Source organism: Ostrea edulis, chromosome 5 (genome assembly GCF_947568905.1).
Source record: "Ostrea edulis chromosome 5, xbOstEdul1.1, whole genome shotgun sequence".
NCBI lineage: Eukaryota > Metazoa > Mollusca > Bivalvia > Ostreida > Ostreidae > Ostrea > Ostrea edulis.
The window spans coordinates 87,671,360-87,690,372 of NC_079168.1; the positions used below are offsets into that span (position 1 = coordinate 87,671,360).

Here is a 19,013-nt window from a genome sequence, read left to right on the forward strand (position 1 = left end):
ATGCAATATTCCTCTATCCTGTGGGGATTGTGAAGTATAATATTCCTTTATCTCACGATGAATAGTGTGAAATATAATATCCTCTATCTCACGATGAATATTGTGAAATGTAATATTCCTCTGTCTTGCCGTGAAAATTGTGAAATGTAATATTCCTCTATCCTGCGGTGAATATTGTAAAGTATAATATTCCTATGTCACACGGTGAAAATTGTGAAATGTGATATTCCTCTATCCTGCGGTGAATATTGTAAAGTAAAATATTCCTATGTCTCACGGTGAATACTGTGAAATGTAATATTCCTCTATCGCACGGTGAATATTGTGAAGTATAATATTCCTCTATCGTAAGTATAATATTCCTCTATCGTAAGTGTAATATTCCTCTATCTCAAGGTGAATATTGTGAAATATAAATATTCCTCTATCCCACGGTGAATATTGTGAAATATAATATTCCTCTATCCTGGGGGGGGCGAGATGAATATTGTATGAAGTATAATAATGTTCCTATATCTCGCGGGGCGAGGTGAATATTGTGAAGTATAATATTCCTCTATCCCACGGGGCGATAATATTCCTCTATCCCGAGGGGTGATAATATTCCCCTATCCCGCGAGGCAATAATATTCCTCTATCCCAAGGGGTGATAATATTCCTCTATCCCAAGGGGCAATAATATTCCTCTATCCTGGGAGGTGATAATATTCCTCTATCCCGTGGGGCAATATTCCTTTATTATATAGCTAATAAATAGTCTATTATAAAATCTGCGTAAAATCTTGAGAAAGTTAGCTTTCAATATCCTGAGAATTTATTGAACGCTAACTCTGCATTGCGTAAATTGTATGCGCCCGAAACATTCCGAGTATGAGCATTCAATATTGATGTTACCGTAACGACGTAAACAAGCCAAAATGGCAGACGACGGTCCTCCGAATCTGACAGAGCCGGTATTTGATATTTACTTAAGCAAAATGTTTTACTGTACATAAATTATGATGTCCCCATTTACAAAATCAGTTTCTTCATGCATTAATGATAGGTTAAATATTGAACAGTTAAGAAATGCATGCTGTTAATGCACACCTTCACCTTAGATGCTAATATTGATGAATTCTCGTATATTTTGGAGTAGTTTGAGTGAAAAGGGATATAATTTAACAACTACATACTTTAGCTATATAATAAAAGGGTTATTGAACTTATATAGGTGAATATTGGCACTCGTTGGCTGTCAAAATGCACTCGCAAGCTCATGCATTTTGACATCCAACTCGTGCCAATATTCACCAATATAAGTTCATTAACCCTATATTATCCCATGGGATGATAATATTCCTTTATCCAGTGGGGCGAGGTGAATATTGTACTTCCCAGGTAGCTAAAGCATCGTATTGACCTTTCAAAAAAGCCAATAATTATATACTATCTCAAATTTTTAATGAGCATTTGTTGACAGGATATGAATTTTAAATATTATGTAACTACATAACAATATTTTCACATTCATATCAGTCAATGACTAATGTGATTTTGGAAATATTGTAAATTTGTTATTTTTCTTTTTTCATCAAATTTCTCATTAAAAATTTTAAATCATGTTCTCTTCGCCTTTTTTCATCTATAGTCAGTGGCACTGTATATATATTTAAGTGGCAGTATCTATATTTAGCTGCAACGTATATGATTATATTTACCGGCACTTTATGTATGTTTAGTGGCACAATAAACATTTAGCAGCACTATATATATTAAGCGGCATATAGTGGCTCTATATTACAGATAAATATATGTTGTGAAAATGTATCTATATTTACCGGCACTGTATATATTGTTTCTGCTATATCTATAGTTACCAGTACAGTATATATTGTCTCTGCTATATCTATAGTTACCAGTACAGTATATATTGTTTCTGCTATATCTATAGTTACCGGTACTGTATATATTGTCTCTGCTATATCTATAGTTACCAGTACAGTATATATTGTCTCTGCTATATCTATAGTTACCAGTACAGTATATATTGTCTCTGCTATATCTATAGATACCAGTACAGTATATATTGTCTCTGCTATATCTATAGTTACCAGTACAGTATATATTGTTTCTGCTATATCTATAGTTACCAGTACAGTATATATTGTTTCTGCTATATCTATAGTTACCAGTACAGTATATATTGTTTCTGCTATATCTATAGTTACCGGTACTGTATATATTGTTTCTGCTATATCTATAGTTACCAGTACAGTATATATTGTTTCTGCTATATCTATAGTTACCAGTACAGTATATATTGTTTCTGCTATATCTATAGTTACCAGTACAGTATATATTGTTTCTGCTATATCTATAGTTACCAGTACAGTATATATTGTTTCTGCTATATCTATAGTTACCAGTACAGTATATATTGTTTCTGCTATATCTATAGTTACCAGTACAGTATATATTGTTTCTGCTATATCTATAGATACCAGTACAGTATATATTGTCTCTGCTATATCTATAGTTACCAGTACTGTATATATTGTCTCTGCTATATCTATAGTTACCGGCACTGTATATATTGTTTCTGCTATATCTATATTTACCAGTACAGTATATATTGTCTCTGCTATACCTATAGTTACCAGTACTGTATATATTGTCTCTGCTATATCTATAGTTACCGGCACTGTATATATTGTTTCTGCTATATCTATATTTACCAGTACAGTATATATTGTCTCTGCTATACCTATAGTTACCAGTACTGTATATATTGTCTCTGCTATATCTATACTCAGCGACACTTATCTAAATTTTGTGGCTCTGTACCTACATATGTATTTACCATTGTATTCATAATTAGCAGCATTGTACAGATCTTTGGCAACCCTTGATCTTCTAAATGCACCTTATACATGTATATCCTTGCATATAAGTCGATTTTAGGGGAGTGAATTTCTGAATCTGAAGTCTATGTCTAACTTAAACTTGCATACTAAACTGCCTCATATATTTTTCTTGCCACACTACATGTGACATTTAACGGTATTTTTGATGCATTAATGATGGTTTAATCAGTAACAAATCAATGGTGTTTTTTTTTTAATTCATTTGTTTCAACATATTTTATTAAGATGTTTGCAAGAAAAGGACTTGGCACAGTAAAACCTAGAATGCCCTCTCCTATATCTGTTATATTTTTTCATCCATATTCTATATACACAATCTATTAGTCATGTGACCAGAGTACACATGTACTCAGTATTTTTGCTGCTGTTGAATCCTGTAGATTTAAGTACTATGTTATCTAATCTTGTTCAACTTGTATAATTTTAATTTAATTGGTTTTTTTCTCCTTTCTATAATCCAATATGTAGAACATTTAATAAGAGGAGCAAGTATGTTAAAGAATTTGTCTCCAGTCCATTTGATTATTCAATAAAACCTGTTTTCAACCATCTAAAAATGAAAGACAAAAAAAAATTATGTAAATTTTGTCAGGGAATGAAATTTTAAAATTTGCATTTTCTTAAAACCTGAATAAACAAGAGGTACTGTGAGCAATGCTCACTAAGAATACTCCCCGCTTACCCCAATCTCCTAAAGGGTGTTGTTAATAGGTATAAATTACCTCTTTCCTGAGTGTAAAAGAAAATGGAAGATATAGTCTGAACACAAATCCATGGCATAAACCTATAATTTTGACCTTGAGATTAAAGGTAAAGGTCATAAAGAGGTCATGAAGGTACCCGACACATCATCTCATGGTGATACACTCATGTGTCAAATATGGTATGCCTATGTCAAAGAACAAAGAAGTTATGGCCCGGACACAAATCTGCACAGACAGACGGACGGACAGACAGACAGAGTGATTCCTATATACCCCCCTGAACTTTGTTCGGGGGGTATAATAAATTACTTGTTTTTCCCTATAAACTTAATGAGCAAATCACAATCTAGACATAGGACATAGACACAGTGGGAAAGAATACAACTCTACTCCATCACAAGAAAACTAGAAAAGAATACAACATAAAGACATTGCAACAGAAAACATAGGTACCCTACAACACAGAAAAGACACTGGGTATCCCGCAGAAGATCTACAAATATCTTACTTATGAAATAACAAATTCATTCAAACATCCCATTATGCAGCTTTAAGCTATGGTCAAAATGGCCAAATTAGACGACCAGGTAACTTGGTTCTCCTGAAGCTATCCAGCATGACACACAGGTATGCTGCACATGAACAGCTATGTCTCTTAGGCTTGTTGGTTAGATTTGCCAAAATGAATACAACATCTAGGTATTTTGCACTTTAACACCTATACTTGTTAGATTTTCCAAAAAGAATACAACATCTAGGTATTTTGCACTTTAACACCTACAACACCTATGTACCCTACACATTAACAGCTATGTTTCTTAGGCTTGCTTCTCTTTCTGGTAACCAAACAACTTTCAAAACCATCATAGGATTTTTTCCTGGATGGTCCATGGTTGATTGTCGTCAAAGACAGTAGCTGCCGAACCCCTGAAAACAGGATCGGTGAGGGAGGTGACCCATGGGTTATATACAAAACATCCCTAGCTGGCCGAGTTACTGAGAAAATAAAGCAACATAATATGAAAAGCTATTAGAAGCACCATTTGCTCCCCAAAAAAAGACTTAAAGTAGGTCGCAGGTTTGCTTACGTCATCGTCTTCAGGTACACAAATCCTACGACTCAACATCTTTTTACGTGCACATTCAATTGTGATGTAACAGTTGTCTGAATAAAGTATACACGGGTCATTGACTGAATATAAAGAACGTATTAATTTATATCACATAAATATTACCAACAGTTATTATTGAAGTAGAACATGTTTCATTTAATTTTGTTAAACCTTCCTTTCGTTTCCGGTGCAAAATTTCGGCTAGTAATATGTTTTACCCTGTTACTTTATAAAGTTTAGCGGCAGACAACTTGGGGAGGTGAGAAGCTGGTGATGTTGGGAATGCTTTTATAAGCATTTTTAGAACCCGGAAAAAATCGGACGGGAGTTCCCCAGTTCATGAAAGTTTTATTCAGAGATTCAACGCGTTTTGGGGGGACATTTGAAAATTGGAGAGTTCATAATTTTATTTCTACCCTATCATACAAATCCGGAAGATCGGACAACATTAAATAACTACATGTACCTATCTTCTAATGAAGTACGATGGACCTAATTCGTTTCTAGTACATTATATTTCATTGGAATCTTGATATACGGTAGAATATGCAGTAAAATGTACTAAATTGACGAGGTCTGTCCATTTAGTTACAGGTACAATAATGAAGCTGATTCATCTAAATTTTATTTAGTGGATATTTTATCACGTCCGATCGGGCGTCTATACCAAGAAATTTATTCGCCCGTGGTAAAATGTATGCATCTCGGGCGGTCGGGTGACCAGCTATTTCAAACACTGCAACGGCTAAATACTCTAAATGTAACAAGAGGCCCATGGGCCACATCGCTCACCTGAGTCACCTTGGCCCATATCTGAAGACTTTCCATATATATTTGCATGTAAAACCTTGGTCCCTATTATGGCCCAAACTACCCTTTGCAAACTTGAATCTACACTATGTCAGAAAGCTTTCATGTAAATGTCAACTTCTTTGGCCCAATGGTTCTTTTAAAGCTTTTTTCTATATTTGTATGTAAAACTTTGACCCCCGGGAACCATGATTTGAACAAACTTGAATCTGCACTGTCAGAAAGTTTTCATGTAAAAATCAGCTTTTCTGGCTTAGTGGTTCTTGAGAAGAAGATTTTTAAAGTTTTTCCCTATATATTTGTGTGTAAAACTTTGATCCCCCCCTTGGGGCCCCATCTTATCCCCGGGGGCCATGATTTGAACAAACTTGAATCTGCACTATGTCAGGAAGCTTTCATGTAAATCTCAGCTGGCTTAGTGGTTCTTGAGAAGAAGATTTTTAAAGTTTTTCCCTATATATTTGTGTGTAAAACTTTGATCCCCCCTTGGGGCCCCATCTTATCCCCAGGGGCCATGATTTGAACAAACTTGAATCTGCACTATGTCAGAAAGTTTTCATGTAAAAATCAGCTTTTCTGGCTTAGTGGTTCTTGAGAAGATTTTTAAAGATTTTTCCTATATATTTGTATGTAAAACTTTGATCCCCTATTGTGGCCCCATCCAACCCCAGGGGCCCATGATTTGAACAAACTTGAATCTGCAATATGTCAGGAAGCTTTCATGTAAATCTCAGCTTTTCTGGCTTAGTGGTTCTTGAGAAGAAGATTTTTAAAGTTTTTCCCTATATATTTGTGTGTAAAACTTTGATCCCCCCCCTTGGGGCCCCATCCTATCCCCGGGGGCCATGATTTGAACAAACTTGAATCTGCATTATGTCAGGAAGCTTTCATGTAAATCTCAGCTTTTCTGGCTTAGTGGTTCTTGAGAAGAAGATTTTTAAAGATTTTTCCAAAATATTTGTATGTAAAACTTTGATCCCCTATTGTGGCCCCATCCAACCCCAGGGGCCCATGATTTGAACAAACTTGAATCTGCACTATGTCAGGAAGCTTTCATGTAAATCTCAGCTGGCTTAGTGGTTCTTGAGAAGAAGATTTTTAAAGTTTTTCCCTATATATTTGTGTGTAAAACTTTGATCCCCCCCCTTGGGGCCCCATCTTATCCCCGGGGGTCATGATTTGAACAAACTTGAATCTGCATTCTGTCAGGAAGCTTTCATGTAAAAATCAGCTTTTCTGGCTTAGTGGTTCTTGAGAAGAAGATTTTTAAAGTTTTTCCCTATATATTTGTGTGTAAAACTTTGATCCCCCCCCCTTGGGGCCCCATCTTATCCCCGGGGGCCATGATTTGAACAAACTTGAATCTTCACTATGTCAGAAAGTTTTCATGTAAAAATCAGCTTTTCTGGCTTAGTGGTTCTTGAGAAGATTTTTAAAGATTTTTCCTATATATTTGTATGTACAACTTTGATCCCCTATTGTGGCCCCATCCAACCCCAGGGGCCCATGATTTGAACAAACTTGAATCTGCATTCTGTCAGGAAGCTTTCATGTAAATCTCAGCTTTTCTGGCTTAGTGGTTCTTGAGAAGAAGATTTTTAAAGTTTTTCCCTATATATTTGTGTGTAAAACTTTGATCCCCCCTTGGGGCCCCATCCTATCCCCGGGGGCCATGATTTGAACAAACTTGAATCTGCACTATGTCAGGAAGTTTTCATGTAAAAATCAGCTTTTCTGGCTTAGTGGTTCTTGAGAAGAAGATTTTTAAAGATTTTTCCAAAATATTTGTATGTAAAACTTTGATCCCCTATTGTGGCCCCATCCAACCCCAGGGGCCCATGATTTGAACAAACTTGAATCTGCAATATGTCAGGAAGCTTTCATGTAAATCTCAGCTTTTCTGGCTTAGTGGTTCTTGAGAAGAAGATTTTTAAAGTTTTTCCCTATATATTTGTATGTAAAACTTTGATCCCCCCTTGTGGCCCCATCCTACCACCGGGGGCCATGATTTGAACAAACTTGAATCTGCAATATGTCAGGAAGCTTTCAGGTAAATTTCAGCTCTTCTGGCCCAGTGGTTCTTGAGAAGAAGATTTTTAAATGACCCCACCCTATTTTTGCATTTTTGTGATTATCTCCCCTTTGAAAGGGACATGGCCCTTCATTTGAACAAACTTGAAAGCCCTTCACCCAAGGATGCTTTTGGCCAAGTTAGGTTGAAATTGGACCAGTGGTTCTGGAGAAGAAGTCGAAAATATGAAAAGTTTACAGACAGACGGACGCCGGACAAAATGTGATCAGAATAGCTCACTTGAACCTTCGGTTCAGGTGAGCTAAAAAGAACAAGAGAGTGAAGTTAGTCGAAAATTAGAAAAAGTAGCTGACGTTTTCAGTGAATCTGCAATACAAGTTAAAAATAATTATAGTTTTAAACCGTGTTCATGTTTTCGAGGGGTTGTTTGGCTTTGGAAAGTAAGCATTTCTACGTGTTTATGAGGGGGATGTTAAATAAACATAAATATATTGTAATATAGAAACAATTTTAGTTGTATTTCTGGTAAGAACATTAAGACATGATTAAATTATAGGAAATTAAAAACTTAACCTTAATGGGATTCAAAAATAAAATTATACTATTATATTAGTTTATTCATTGTTACTGCGATCATGCGATTGCAAAAGAACTTCAATATTATTAGCCGCGTGCAACACAATTAAAATAAATAGCATAATATATGTACACATTTGTATAAATTAAGAAATTTTGTGATATGTATTTTGTAAATAAATGATTATTTTGTCAATAAATATTTGATTTCTCCACTTCAAAACCAGGAGTCAATAAAGTTGTTTAGAGTTCTTTTTGAAGTGATGCATGAAAAGTAAATGAATGATGTTGTTGAATGACGTCGCGAATATTTGTAACGTTATTTGTTAAAAGCTGCTTTGATGGTTTTTAACAAACTTTGACATCTTTTTCTTTTAAAAACCAATCCGATTACACCATAATTTTTTTCATAAATATTTTTCAAATTGTTTTTGTTTCACTTTGATATTAATATTATCAAGATGAACAGCACCAAATTCTGTCTATTTTAAGTTGAATTATCCAATGAATAAAGTCAATCACTATTATTTTCTATATGATTCAATGGAAAACAGTATATTGAAGATGTAATTACTAAAAAAAAACTGCTGTTGAATGAAAAACAATTTTCAAAGAGTAGTATATACATTGTCAAGATACATTAGTCAAATTTTCAGGTGTGGTTTTTGAGTGAGAAAAAAAGGTCTGTAAACCCACGACCTACGTTAAAGCAGCAACTGAAGCATTAAAATCTTGATTAATGGAACACTATAAGAATATATCTTATTATGAAATATTCACATTTCACATGTTTTTGCCTTTGATATCTCTACCATTTGCTATGTGATGCAGTTGTCAACAACATGCACTGCCATACGAATCTTGTTAAATATAGTATGTCTATTTTAACAGCTTGGAATTCTGACAGAAATGAAAGTAAAGAATGTAAATTAAAAAAATAAATTCCATTTTTGAAAATACATGAGGGTATGATCTGCAATGCTCCACGCCAACATGTAATATGCTGGCTCATATGAAGTTTCGCAGTACATGCCCTCATGTATTTTCAATTTTGAAATTTATTTCTTAAATAAGCTTCAAAAAGTAATAAGGCACACATAGATGCTACAATCAGGTAAGGGAGACAATCTATAATACCTGTGAATTTCTCCACGGCCTGTTTCCTCTCGACAGCATCGTAATACCATACCGTGATGGCATATCTAAAACAATAAAATCTATTACTTGTAGTACCATCAAGCACATGTATACATGGTTTTGTCTGCAAACAAATATATTAATCAAAGGACTTAACGAACAAGACTAATAAACCACATTTAGGACATGATGACCTCCACAATGATAATATTTACACCTCACCTAACATGTCAACTTTTGATCGTGCTTCTCTGTGGGATTTTTGACATATTTTCAGAAGTTTTTTGTAAGATCAAAACATAAAAGTACATATAGTTAATTTATCTAGCTTCAACCAGATTTTTTTTTTTTAGATAATCAAGCTGCATTGGCTTTGAAATAATATTTACTTACATAGTTCAACTGTACATGTATGTATAAGTGCTATAACAAGTCAGTAAGGAATGACTAGGTGCTACATCTCGACATTTGATGCGATCAGATATGAATAATCATTAAAGATGTTTAAAAAATTCTTAGTAAATTATCCATTAATTTATTTGTCTTATCATTAAATGCTGTTTGATTTATCATATTCTATCTTCTTTTTCTTCATGCAGGAAATATTCAATAGAATTTGAATAAACATATATCTCATAAGAAACAAAGATATAAAATTATGCAATGTGCACCCACTGGGACAGATGCATCATATTCTCGCGACATTGCATGCATCTGTATTTATTTACTTGTTCTGGGAAGTGTTCACCAAAAAGCTATATAGCTTTTACTGTAGTTGGGTGATATCGGCACTACAAAATTTATTCATTGCTTGAATACAAATATCTCTTTTCTTTCCTATTGTGAAATAAGTATAATGTAAGGAAAACATCACAGATATTCCGCTGCTCTCTTTGCGCTCATATTTTCACTCAGTTTGCATTCTGCATTTGCTCACCAAGCTGAGCTCAGCGTTCAAACACCGTTTGCTTTGCGTTCATTCACCGTTCGCTCGCCATTCATGTGGGAAAGTAGAACATTTCAGGGACTGAAACTACCATGGTAACAGTGTGACTTAATTACATTTTCAAGGTCAAACAATGACACATCTATATAGTTCTTGGTATTTTACAGTTCCCAAAACAACGTAAAAATTTATTGGTAAAACATTTTATTTATCTTCTTTGTGTAACTCCGATTTCATGGGGATTACTGCGAGATTTACCTTGTTTTGTTTGTTGGCATAACTTCATGAGGATTTCGTCTATCTGACCAGAAGAAGAGAAGTCGATCAAATGTTGGCTCAATGCTGGCAATACGACTCTCATGCTCAGGATAAATGTGCAAGGTTCCTCCATCTGTCTGTTAGTGGAGATTAAAAAACATCAATAAGTACATCCATATTTTAGTGATTAAAAACAACAAAATAAATCTATCAGTTAGTGGAGATTAAAAACAACAACTGTTACAAAATAAATCTGTCTGTTTGTGGAAATTAAAAACAACAACTGTTACAAAATATATATGTCTGTTTGTGGAGATTAAAAACAACAAAATAAATCTGTGTTTAAATGTTCAATTGTTAACACAAGACAGACAATATAAAAACCAAGAGCAATTATGTCTGCAACTAAGTACATCTGTCTGTGGAGATTAAAAATACATCAATACAGTATATCTGTCTGAGTAAGCTCCCTTGTCTTCTAGCTCGTTTAACTTGTATCAACACTTCTGTTGTAAAACTAAAACAACAATTACATGATGTGCAATGACTTGGAATGAAATTTTTCTGTAAATGAAGTTTACTCTGTCCAAGTCAACCAAAAGCCATTATTGTATTTCCTATTCCACAGGACCACTATAGGAATATTTGTACTCTGTAATAATAATGGAGATACATTGTGGCCCCAACCTACACCGGGGGCCATGATTTTAACAAACTTGAATCTGCACTATGACAGGATGCTTTCATGTAAATGCAAACTTTTCTGGCCCAGTGATTTTTCAGAGGAAGATTGTTAATGATTTTCCCTATATATTTGCATGTAAATCTTTGATCCCCTATTGTGACCCCAACCTACCCTGGGGGTCATGATATTTTACAAACATGAATCTGCACTATGTAAGGAAGCTTTCATGCAAATGTAAACTTTTGAGCATTGAGTATCCCATTCTGTTATGAAATATTTTCAAATTTTAATAAAAATGAGGTACAGACATGGCAATTTTCATAAATCATGTCAGTGCATCAATGATTTCCAAACAGCCCACATAAACTCGACAAGAAGGGGTATTTTTGTTACTACTTCATCCTGCAAGACGTACTGGTTTGGTTTAGTGCGATAATAAATATTGTGGCAATTGTATAATCTTCTCTTTTTCAAATATGGCAGCCATTTATCAAAAATTTCTGATGTAACATTAAATCATAAGTTCAAGTATATATTATACCTGTATGACATCTCAGACTAGCCATACATCTTATTTTGCAGATTTTTTTTTCTAAAGGCATGCGATATATTGATCTCATTCCAGTGATAACAAACCTGCGAATTCGAGCAGCCCATGTTGACTTTTCAATATTACACACATATTTCTCTCTCTCTGCAGGCACCTGCACAATTCTTACAAATCAACTTTGTAATAAATCACCTCGATTTTGGAGATTGTAACTGCACCACCCAAAAATCTGCATAATCCCGTCCAAACTGTATAAGGAAGTTTGTCTAAGCTGAGGGATCTACATCAAATCTTTAATCTACAGTCCAACCTCAGTATGTATGTCAAACTAGACAGCATTTTAACTTCTCGTTTTTCAACTTTTAAAAGGAAATAGCAGTTCTGAGTCCTGCATTGCCGCTGAATATACATCAGCTTTAACATTTGACAAAGTTTAAAGTCAGATTGATCACTGACCTTGAGGCGACAAATGGGGATCAAAGGGGATACCATTTTGTTTATCAAACAATTGCAGCAAGTAAACGATGGAAAGTAACATTTGTCTCTTCATCATGACACAGTCTGTGTGCGAGTAAATAAGGTTTTTTTAAGTGTGTATGATATCTGTAAGTTTTGAAGCCACTTCTTAAACCAATGGGGAGAAAAGGTCATAAAATACACATACTCTGTTCCCTTTATACAATCAATGCTGCATATCAGATTTGGTAGAAATTGGCCATCTGTGTCTGAGAAGATGAAAATGTTAACGTACACAGAACAGAACAAGGATCAGCATTGGTTACCAGGCACTGAGATGACCGCTGAAACTTAAAATACTAGATGTACTCGCAAATTTTGTTTCAAATGGCCTTCCTTTTTTATGAAAAGTATCGAAAATTTGAATTAACTAATTTCATGAGACTTAGACTAAGTTGACTTACTTAGTCACACCCATGAAAAAATGCTCCCCTGCAAGCATTAGCATGCTAGATAGCTGTTCTTTTGACACCTCACAAAGCCTCATGTGGCACAGACAAATCACATCAACAATGTCAAACCTACCCTCGTATGAATTCAAAATTCATTTTGTTCGAAAGTGAATGAGATTCTGCTTACACCCCCTGTGCTCAAGGACACATCACATCAACTGACCTTGGAATCCCAGTCTTTGTTGAGGTAATAGATACACGTAATAGCACGCCCGTCCTTGTTTGGATTATCCACGTGGCGGAGATATCCGGAGGAGGGGCCAGGGTAGCATGCTACCATCGCCTGGAAAAATAACATAACTAGATCATAATGTGACTGTACAAGTTGTGACGAACTAACACACCACTATCACCTGAAAAAAACAGATTACTGGGTAACTGTACTACTGATTTAATGGGAAAGCTAGTTACCATCAGCAGCAGAAAATCAAATGAATGTATTGAAAATAACAAAACACAAGACTGAACTGTACTGTACCAAGATTATCCAGAGAAAAACTAAAATTCAATGTATATACACGTGTGTGCCTGTGTGTGTGTCTATATATATATACAGTGAAACTTCTCCAAACCGGCCCCTCAGAAAACCGGTTCTCCCTGAATATCGGCCGATTTTCAAAGTCCTGGCAGAAATCTTAACATTTCCTTACAAAGAAAGTCTTACAAAACCGGCCACCCCTGAAAACCGGACATCGGCCACTTTTTAAAGTACATATGTTAACAAACGTGTAATTTACCCTTATAATACCAGCCACTTTTTGAAAACTAGAAAATGTTGGCCAGAGGGGATCAAAATTGGCCAGGTGTGCAAATTGACTGACCAACTGGCCTGGTGGGAAATTATCTACTGGAGGTGTTAAAAACACAAGTGGCCTCCCTAATTTCTATTGTTTATTTGTGCTATCATGGGTATTAAGTGACACTTGGCTAATCCAAGGGATCCTTCCAAATTCTGTACAAAGTGTAAAAAACAGTTAGGAACATATTGAATGAAGAATGAATAAGTATCAAACACCATGTTGTTGCACCATACTATCACATGGATATAAGCTGTAGTTGATAAAGAACAAACCCATGACTGTTAATGATAATTATTAAATAATAAAATAATTTTCTTGGTTTCCATAGACTTAAAATTCCTAAGAAATATTTAAATTACAATTTTATATTTACTACTGTACAGTACTTTTTAAAAAATGTCAAAACAAATTTGTTAATGATATAAGTGATGAATGTAAACAAAGTGTTTATAGGTAAGAGGAATTCCAATAATAGGCCTCTGTGTTTTCTTTAAGTATCCTGTTATAGATATTCAGTTTATAATTAGATGATTTCAGGGAGAATTTATAATTACCTGCAGGTAGAAACGGACTAATTTGATCTCTACCGATAATTTATCATAGATCACCTTAACAAAGTGAACAGTACCTACTTTGACAATATTGAGATAAAATGTCTGTAAATGCTAAATTCTCGGTAAACCGGCCATCCCTATAAACCGGCCGTTTTTATCAGTACGAGAGCCGGACGGTTTAGAGAAGTTTCAATGTATATATATAGCTAGCAGACAGATGCTAAAGAGTCTTACACTCAAGGACTTACACACAGATACTCATGAGTCTTACACTCAAGGACTTACAGACAGAAGTTTGTGGGTCTTACACTCAAGGACTTACAGACACTCATGAGTCTAATTAAACTCATGTGATCTTTAAAATAAAAGCTGAGAATATTTGATTAATATCAGAAATGAAAAGTCTGAGAAAATTGTATTCTAATCAAATGTTCTGCAAGATAACTTTTGTTCAGAAAAACTCCACACCATTCACACAGCTCTTAAAATGTTAACAGGAAAATTTTCAGCCAGGCACACTGCTCTCAAAACTAAGAGCTTTGGAATTTAGGAGAGAAAACATTGTAAAGACAAAACAGTAATATCATACAACAAGAAATAATGGCTGCATGGGAGGAGGAATTTGTTGCAAAATGACCCATGATCATGGTCGAGAAATTTTCTTGAAAATTTTATGTTTCCAACAAAATTTCAAGATCAAGAATATTTTTCAGGAAAATCTATTTTTTAGCTAATAGTCTGTTAAATTTTGACGTTGATTTAAAGTGAAAAATCAAAAGGTCTTATAAAAGTACACATTAAATACACAATATGTATTAATAATTAGTTTGAAATGGCCGGTTCCAAGGTAAAACTTTGCATAATATCTCTTTTTAGAAAATTCAAAAAGTAAGAAAATTAAGTATTTTGATAAAAAAAATAATGATATAAAAAGTTAAAAGCCTACTGTCATCTATTCATATGTAAGAGTTCTGTATTTTACATAGGAAAATCTGTATCTATGATGTAGCCCATATTCTGTATGTGCAAGTAACTTATTTTGGTGAGTGTATACTTATTTATGGTGGGCAGTATACCTTTTAAATCTTGCATTCAATTCAAAATGTTTGTGATATTATGCTCTGTTACAGATTTGAAAATTTTACTGAAATTTGTGTCTTGTAAATAATACATTTTTTGTATGACAATTATGCATTGAAGGTTAAGCCATGGGCCATATTGCTCACATGTTATTCAGCTTTTGTTGAAAATAAAGTGGGTTTTTTTTTCATATAAAAGGTATAAATTTTGAGTGATATTGACCTTTAGTCCTTTACAACATGACCTTCAGTGACCTTTGTTTGAAAGTCATTTGCCTGTTACTTAATTATTTGTGTGATGTATGATCAATACCTGTTCAAAATTGCTGAAATAAGGAACTTTTTCCTTATGTAAGGTATGTGGTATCAAAACTAGCCTGAAGGCTTCCGGCCATCCCTCACGAAGATCATAATCTTTAAAAAAAAAATTAAAAAGCCACTTCTCCAAAAACACCCCCCCCCCCAAACAAACCCCCAAAAATCAACAAGGCTCATGTTACTTTAATTGATCAGACATGCATTAATGATCAGCTGATCAGTGGTTTGTGGTTGTTCCATACATGCATGGCTATAATTACTTGCTAAGTACAGTGAATAATTGCTTCGAATGAACTGCCCCCTCCCTCTCTCTCACCCCTCTCTCTCACACAGACATACCTGTGGCCTCCTATGACAATTCAGAATTAAAAATGCGAGTAATGCAACACATCCTAGCTATTGCTACAAGACTGATTGTTTAATTGTGAAAATCGAGTTACTTATCGTTGAATAATGGACAGATAAACAATTATTAATACAATTTATCTCCAATATTTTCTATTATGCCTAATACATATCATATTAAGGTTGAACTAAAGTAAAGGTCACTTAGGTTGATTCTAGTCCCGGCCACAAATACATAAAATTAAATGCACATTATTACTAGAGGAGGGGGTCCCTTCTAATTTTCTTTTCTTTTGAGACAATAATTATCCTTAAAATAAAATCAATTGCCTTTACTATACCAAAATGTGATGAATGAATTACTATTCTGTAAATATACTAACATTTTGCACTTCATGAAAAGTATGCCAATGTGAAGTGTTACAGTTCAAACCTGATGTATTTTCAAAAATTAAGTTCATTTCTTATATTTGCATTCTTTCATTTATGTGGGAATTATTAGTCGTCAAAATAGATGTACTATATTTATCTGTATTCATGTGCACAAAATAGATGTACTATATTTATCTGTATTCATACGCACAAAATAGATGTACTATATTTATCTGTATTCATGTGCTCAAAATAGATGTACTATATTTACCTGTATTCATACGCACAAAATAGATGCACTATATTTATCTGTATTCATGTGCACATTGTTTAGAACTGCAATGTAATCATTAGGAAATGGCTATCATTACAATTTGTAGAAGCGTTAATACATGTATAACCATAATTATGCATATGGCAAATGAAAGGTAATTATAAAAGAGGCATGCATTGTGATAAAAAAAACAATTGCTATTTTGATACTTCTTTAATCAAGTAAAGTCTAAAATGCCTATTTTAATTGCTCCATATGTCAAAAAAATGTTGGAAAAAATCACAAGAAATAACCCCAATCACCTGCAATATGGAGGCCATATTTTGTATTGGATCCAAGACTGTGTCACATATATATATAGGAGACAGACAAAAAGAAGACCAAAACATGATGACCTACAATCATCAATTTCAAGGACATGAAAAAAATGCCCTTTAATAATAATTCTTTTACATTAATTTTACAACATCAACCAAGTCATTTTCAATTACTAATTTTTAAGGAAATGATTTTTTATCAGACTCTCTGTGATAAATAAAATTGTTTTTCCTGGAAATAATTTTTGATAAAAAAGTTCACTACATGTCATATCTCCACTACTTGGCAACCTTGTAAAAACAAACAAACAAGCCTGACATTTTCCTTTCCTTGCTAATACAGTAGATGGGGGTGGAGCCTAAGTCAGCACATTGTGGACATGCATTTTGTCACGTAATCCAAGTCACCTGTCAAGACATCATTGATCCAAGAAATCGACAGCCATCACTTCAAAATCAATTAAGCCCGACACTTAACGGTATTAATAATAGAAGTATCATCCTACATCATTTGTAATCCAGATTTATCACAAGCACAAACTTCCATTATGTTACACAAAGTGAGAGAGTTTTATCCAATGTTGACACATTTAAGTGTTGTCTTTTAGGGTTGGGGTGCTGACCTGGTTAATATTACGTTTCATAACAAACACAAAATTTCATTATACATATTGTACTATATATCATTTTTTACACCAGTAAAAAGAGGCCCACATGCCTTATTGCACTTCTAAAATTCAGCAACAATATAAAACAAGATGACTGTATTGTGTTCTTAAAAACATCAATGTCTCCAAAAGTGTCCATACTGATGAAAGACTTTACACAATGTAAGATAGTACATATATAGTGTATTAACATTATATGATTATATTTTGGATCCACCCTGGAGTCAGAACCCTGAGGTTGCAAAATTCACAATTTTGATGTATCAATTTATCTTTTTCCTTTTTTAAATAGTTTCAGCAAAATTAAAGTCTTTCAAATGATAAAGATGTTAATTAGTATAAGTTTGGCTCCATCCTGGAACCAAAATTTACATTTTGATAAAGGGCGACTTGCTCCATTTAGTTTCTAATTTAGAATCAAAAGAAATAAAAAAGATGTTTTTTAATGTTTTACCGGTACACATAAAAAATATAAAATCATATGCCAAGTTTCACCCTTGGTGCCCTTTAGTCTGAACCTCTACCTGGGGATCATGAAATTTACAATTTTGGTAGAGACCTTCCTGCTCTAAATGACTGTGCATTTAGTTTTTCTTAAAGAAGTGTGGTTGCAAAGAAGATTTTTAACAATTTTGGGTAGTTTTTGCCCTGCCCCCAAGGCCCCAGGGGTGCAGGAGTCCTGAAACTAACAATTGATGCCCCATTGTCCCAAAGATACTTCATACCAAATCTGAAAAGAATTGGATGGTATAGTTATCAAGGACTGGATGGTTACTAAGTATATCAAAAAGAAATTAAAAATGTTCAATTGTTGATGCAACCATAGACTGAGTGACTCAGGTGACCTAATTTATTTTTTTTAGATCCAAAATGAAAATATGCACGCATTAGAAACTACCACCCCCACACAGCCTTCACTCATACAACTGATAACATCAAATACTGTACTGATAATTCACTGTCAGACAGTGGTTTAGATTTAGAACCTCAAGTACACAAAACCACACATCCCTGTTGCACTTTGGCTATACTCTGATGTAACACCCCTTTGTCTTAATCCTTCTCATTTGTTGACTACAATCTGATACCTTGCTCAGTTTATAATATCACTAGATATCTATAGTTAGTTTAGCATATATATATGGTGATCAGTCACAATGACACCTCAGTCTTGAAATCCAGTCATGCAGCGTTTTAAATTATTTGACATCAAATCATCACTAAAATATAACATCAAAAACATTTTAGGTCACATCACACACATTTTAAAAGATCTACATCAGTTCAGACATAAAAAGACTGGATTATTAGCCCCCTACCAGTGAAGTTGGAGGGGACTTCAGGTTTACGCTTTGTCTGTCCGTCCGTCCATCAGTCCAGCAAATCAGCTTTGCGCACTTTTTTTCATAATGCTTGCAGAAATTCATTTGATATATTGGTATGTGCTTAATTACCATGACAAGTTACAGATCTTCTGCCAGGTTCATTTATTTTTTCCTGAGCTATGGCCCTTGGACTTTGAAAATTAATTCAAATACATGTACTCAGTTTTGTGCACTTTTTTCATCATGCTTGCAGATATTCTTTTGATATTTGGTACAC

The 19,013-nt window shown here is 34.1% G+C and overlaps 1 protein-coding gene across 4 annotated transcripts in view; it reads right to left on the bottom strand.

The window, feature by feature from the left end:
• The window catches only part of LOC125649604 (egl nine homolog 1-like), a 33,111-nt gene that overhangs the window by 5,573 nt on the left and 8,525 nt on the right, over positions 1–19,013 (bottom strand). Inside the window, exons 2-6 of one of the 4 annotated variants that reach the window (XR_008803533.1) lie at positions 12,848–12,967; positions 10,482–10,618; positions 9,278–9,342; positions 2,747–4,606; positions 1,560–2,512 (exon numbers count right to left, since the gene is read on the bottom strand). Coding sequence is in view for 3 of the 4 variants with exons in the window: in XM_048877247.2 (XP_048733204.2) it covers positions 4,413–4,606; positions 9,278–9,342; positions 10,482–10,618; positions 12,848–12,967 (516 nt within the window). In the remaining variant the exon portion in view is untranslated. Of the gene's footprint in view, positions 1–1,559; positions 2,513–2,746; positions 4,607–9,277; positions 9,343–10,481; positions 10,619–12,847; positions 12,968–19,013 lie in introns of those variants that run through there. The other 3 variants (XM_048877247.2, XM_048877248.2, XM_048877249.2) reach the window with 3 other exon arrangements.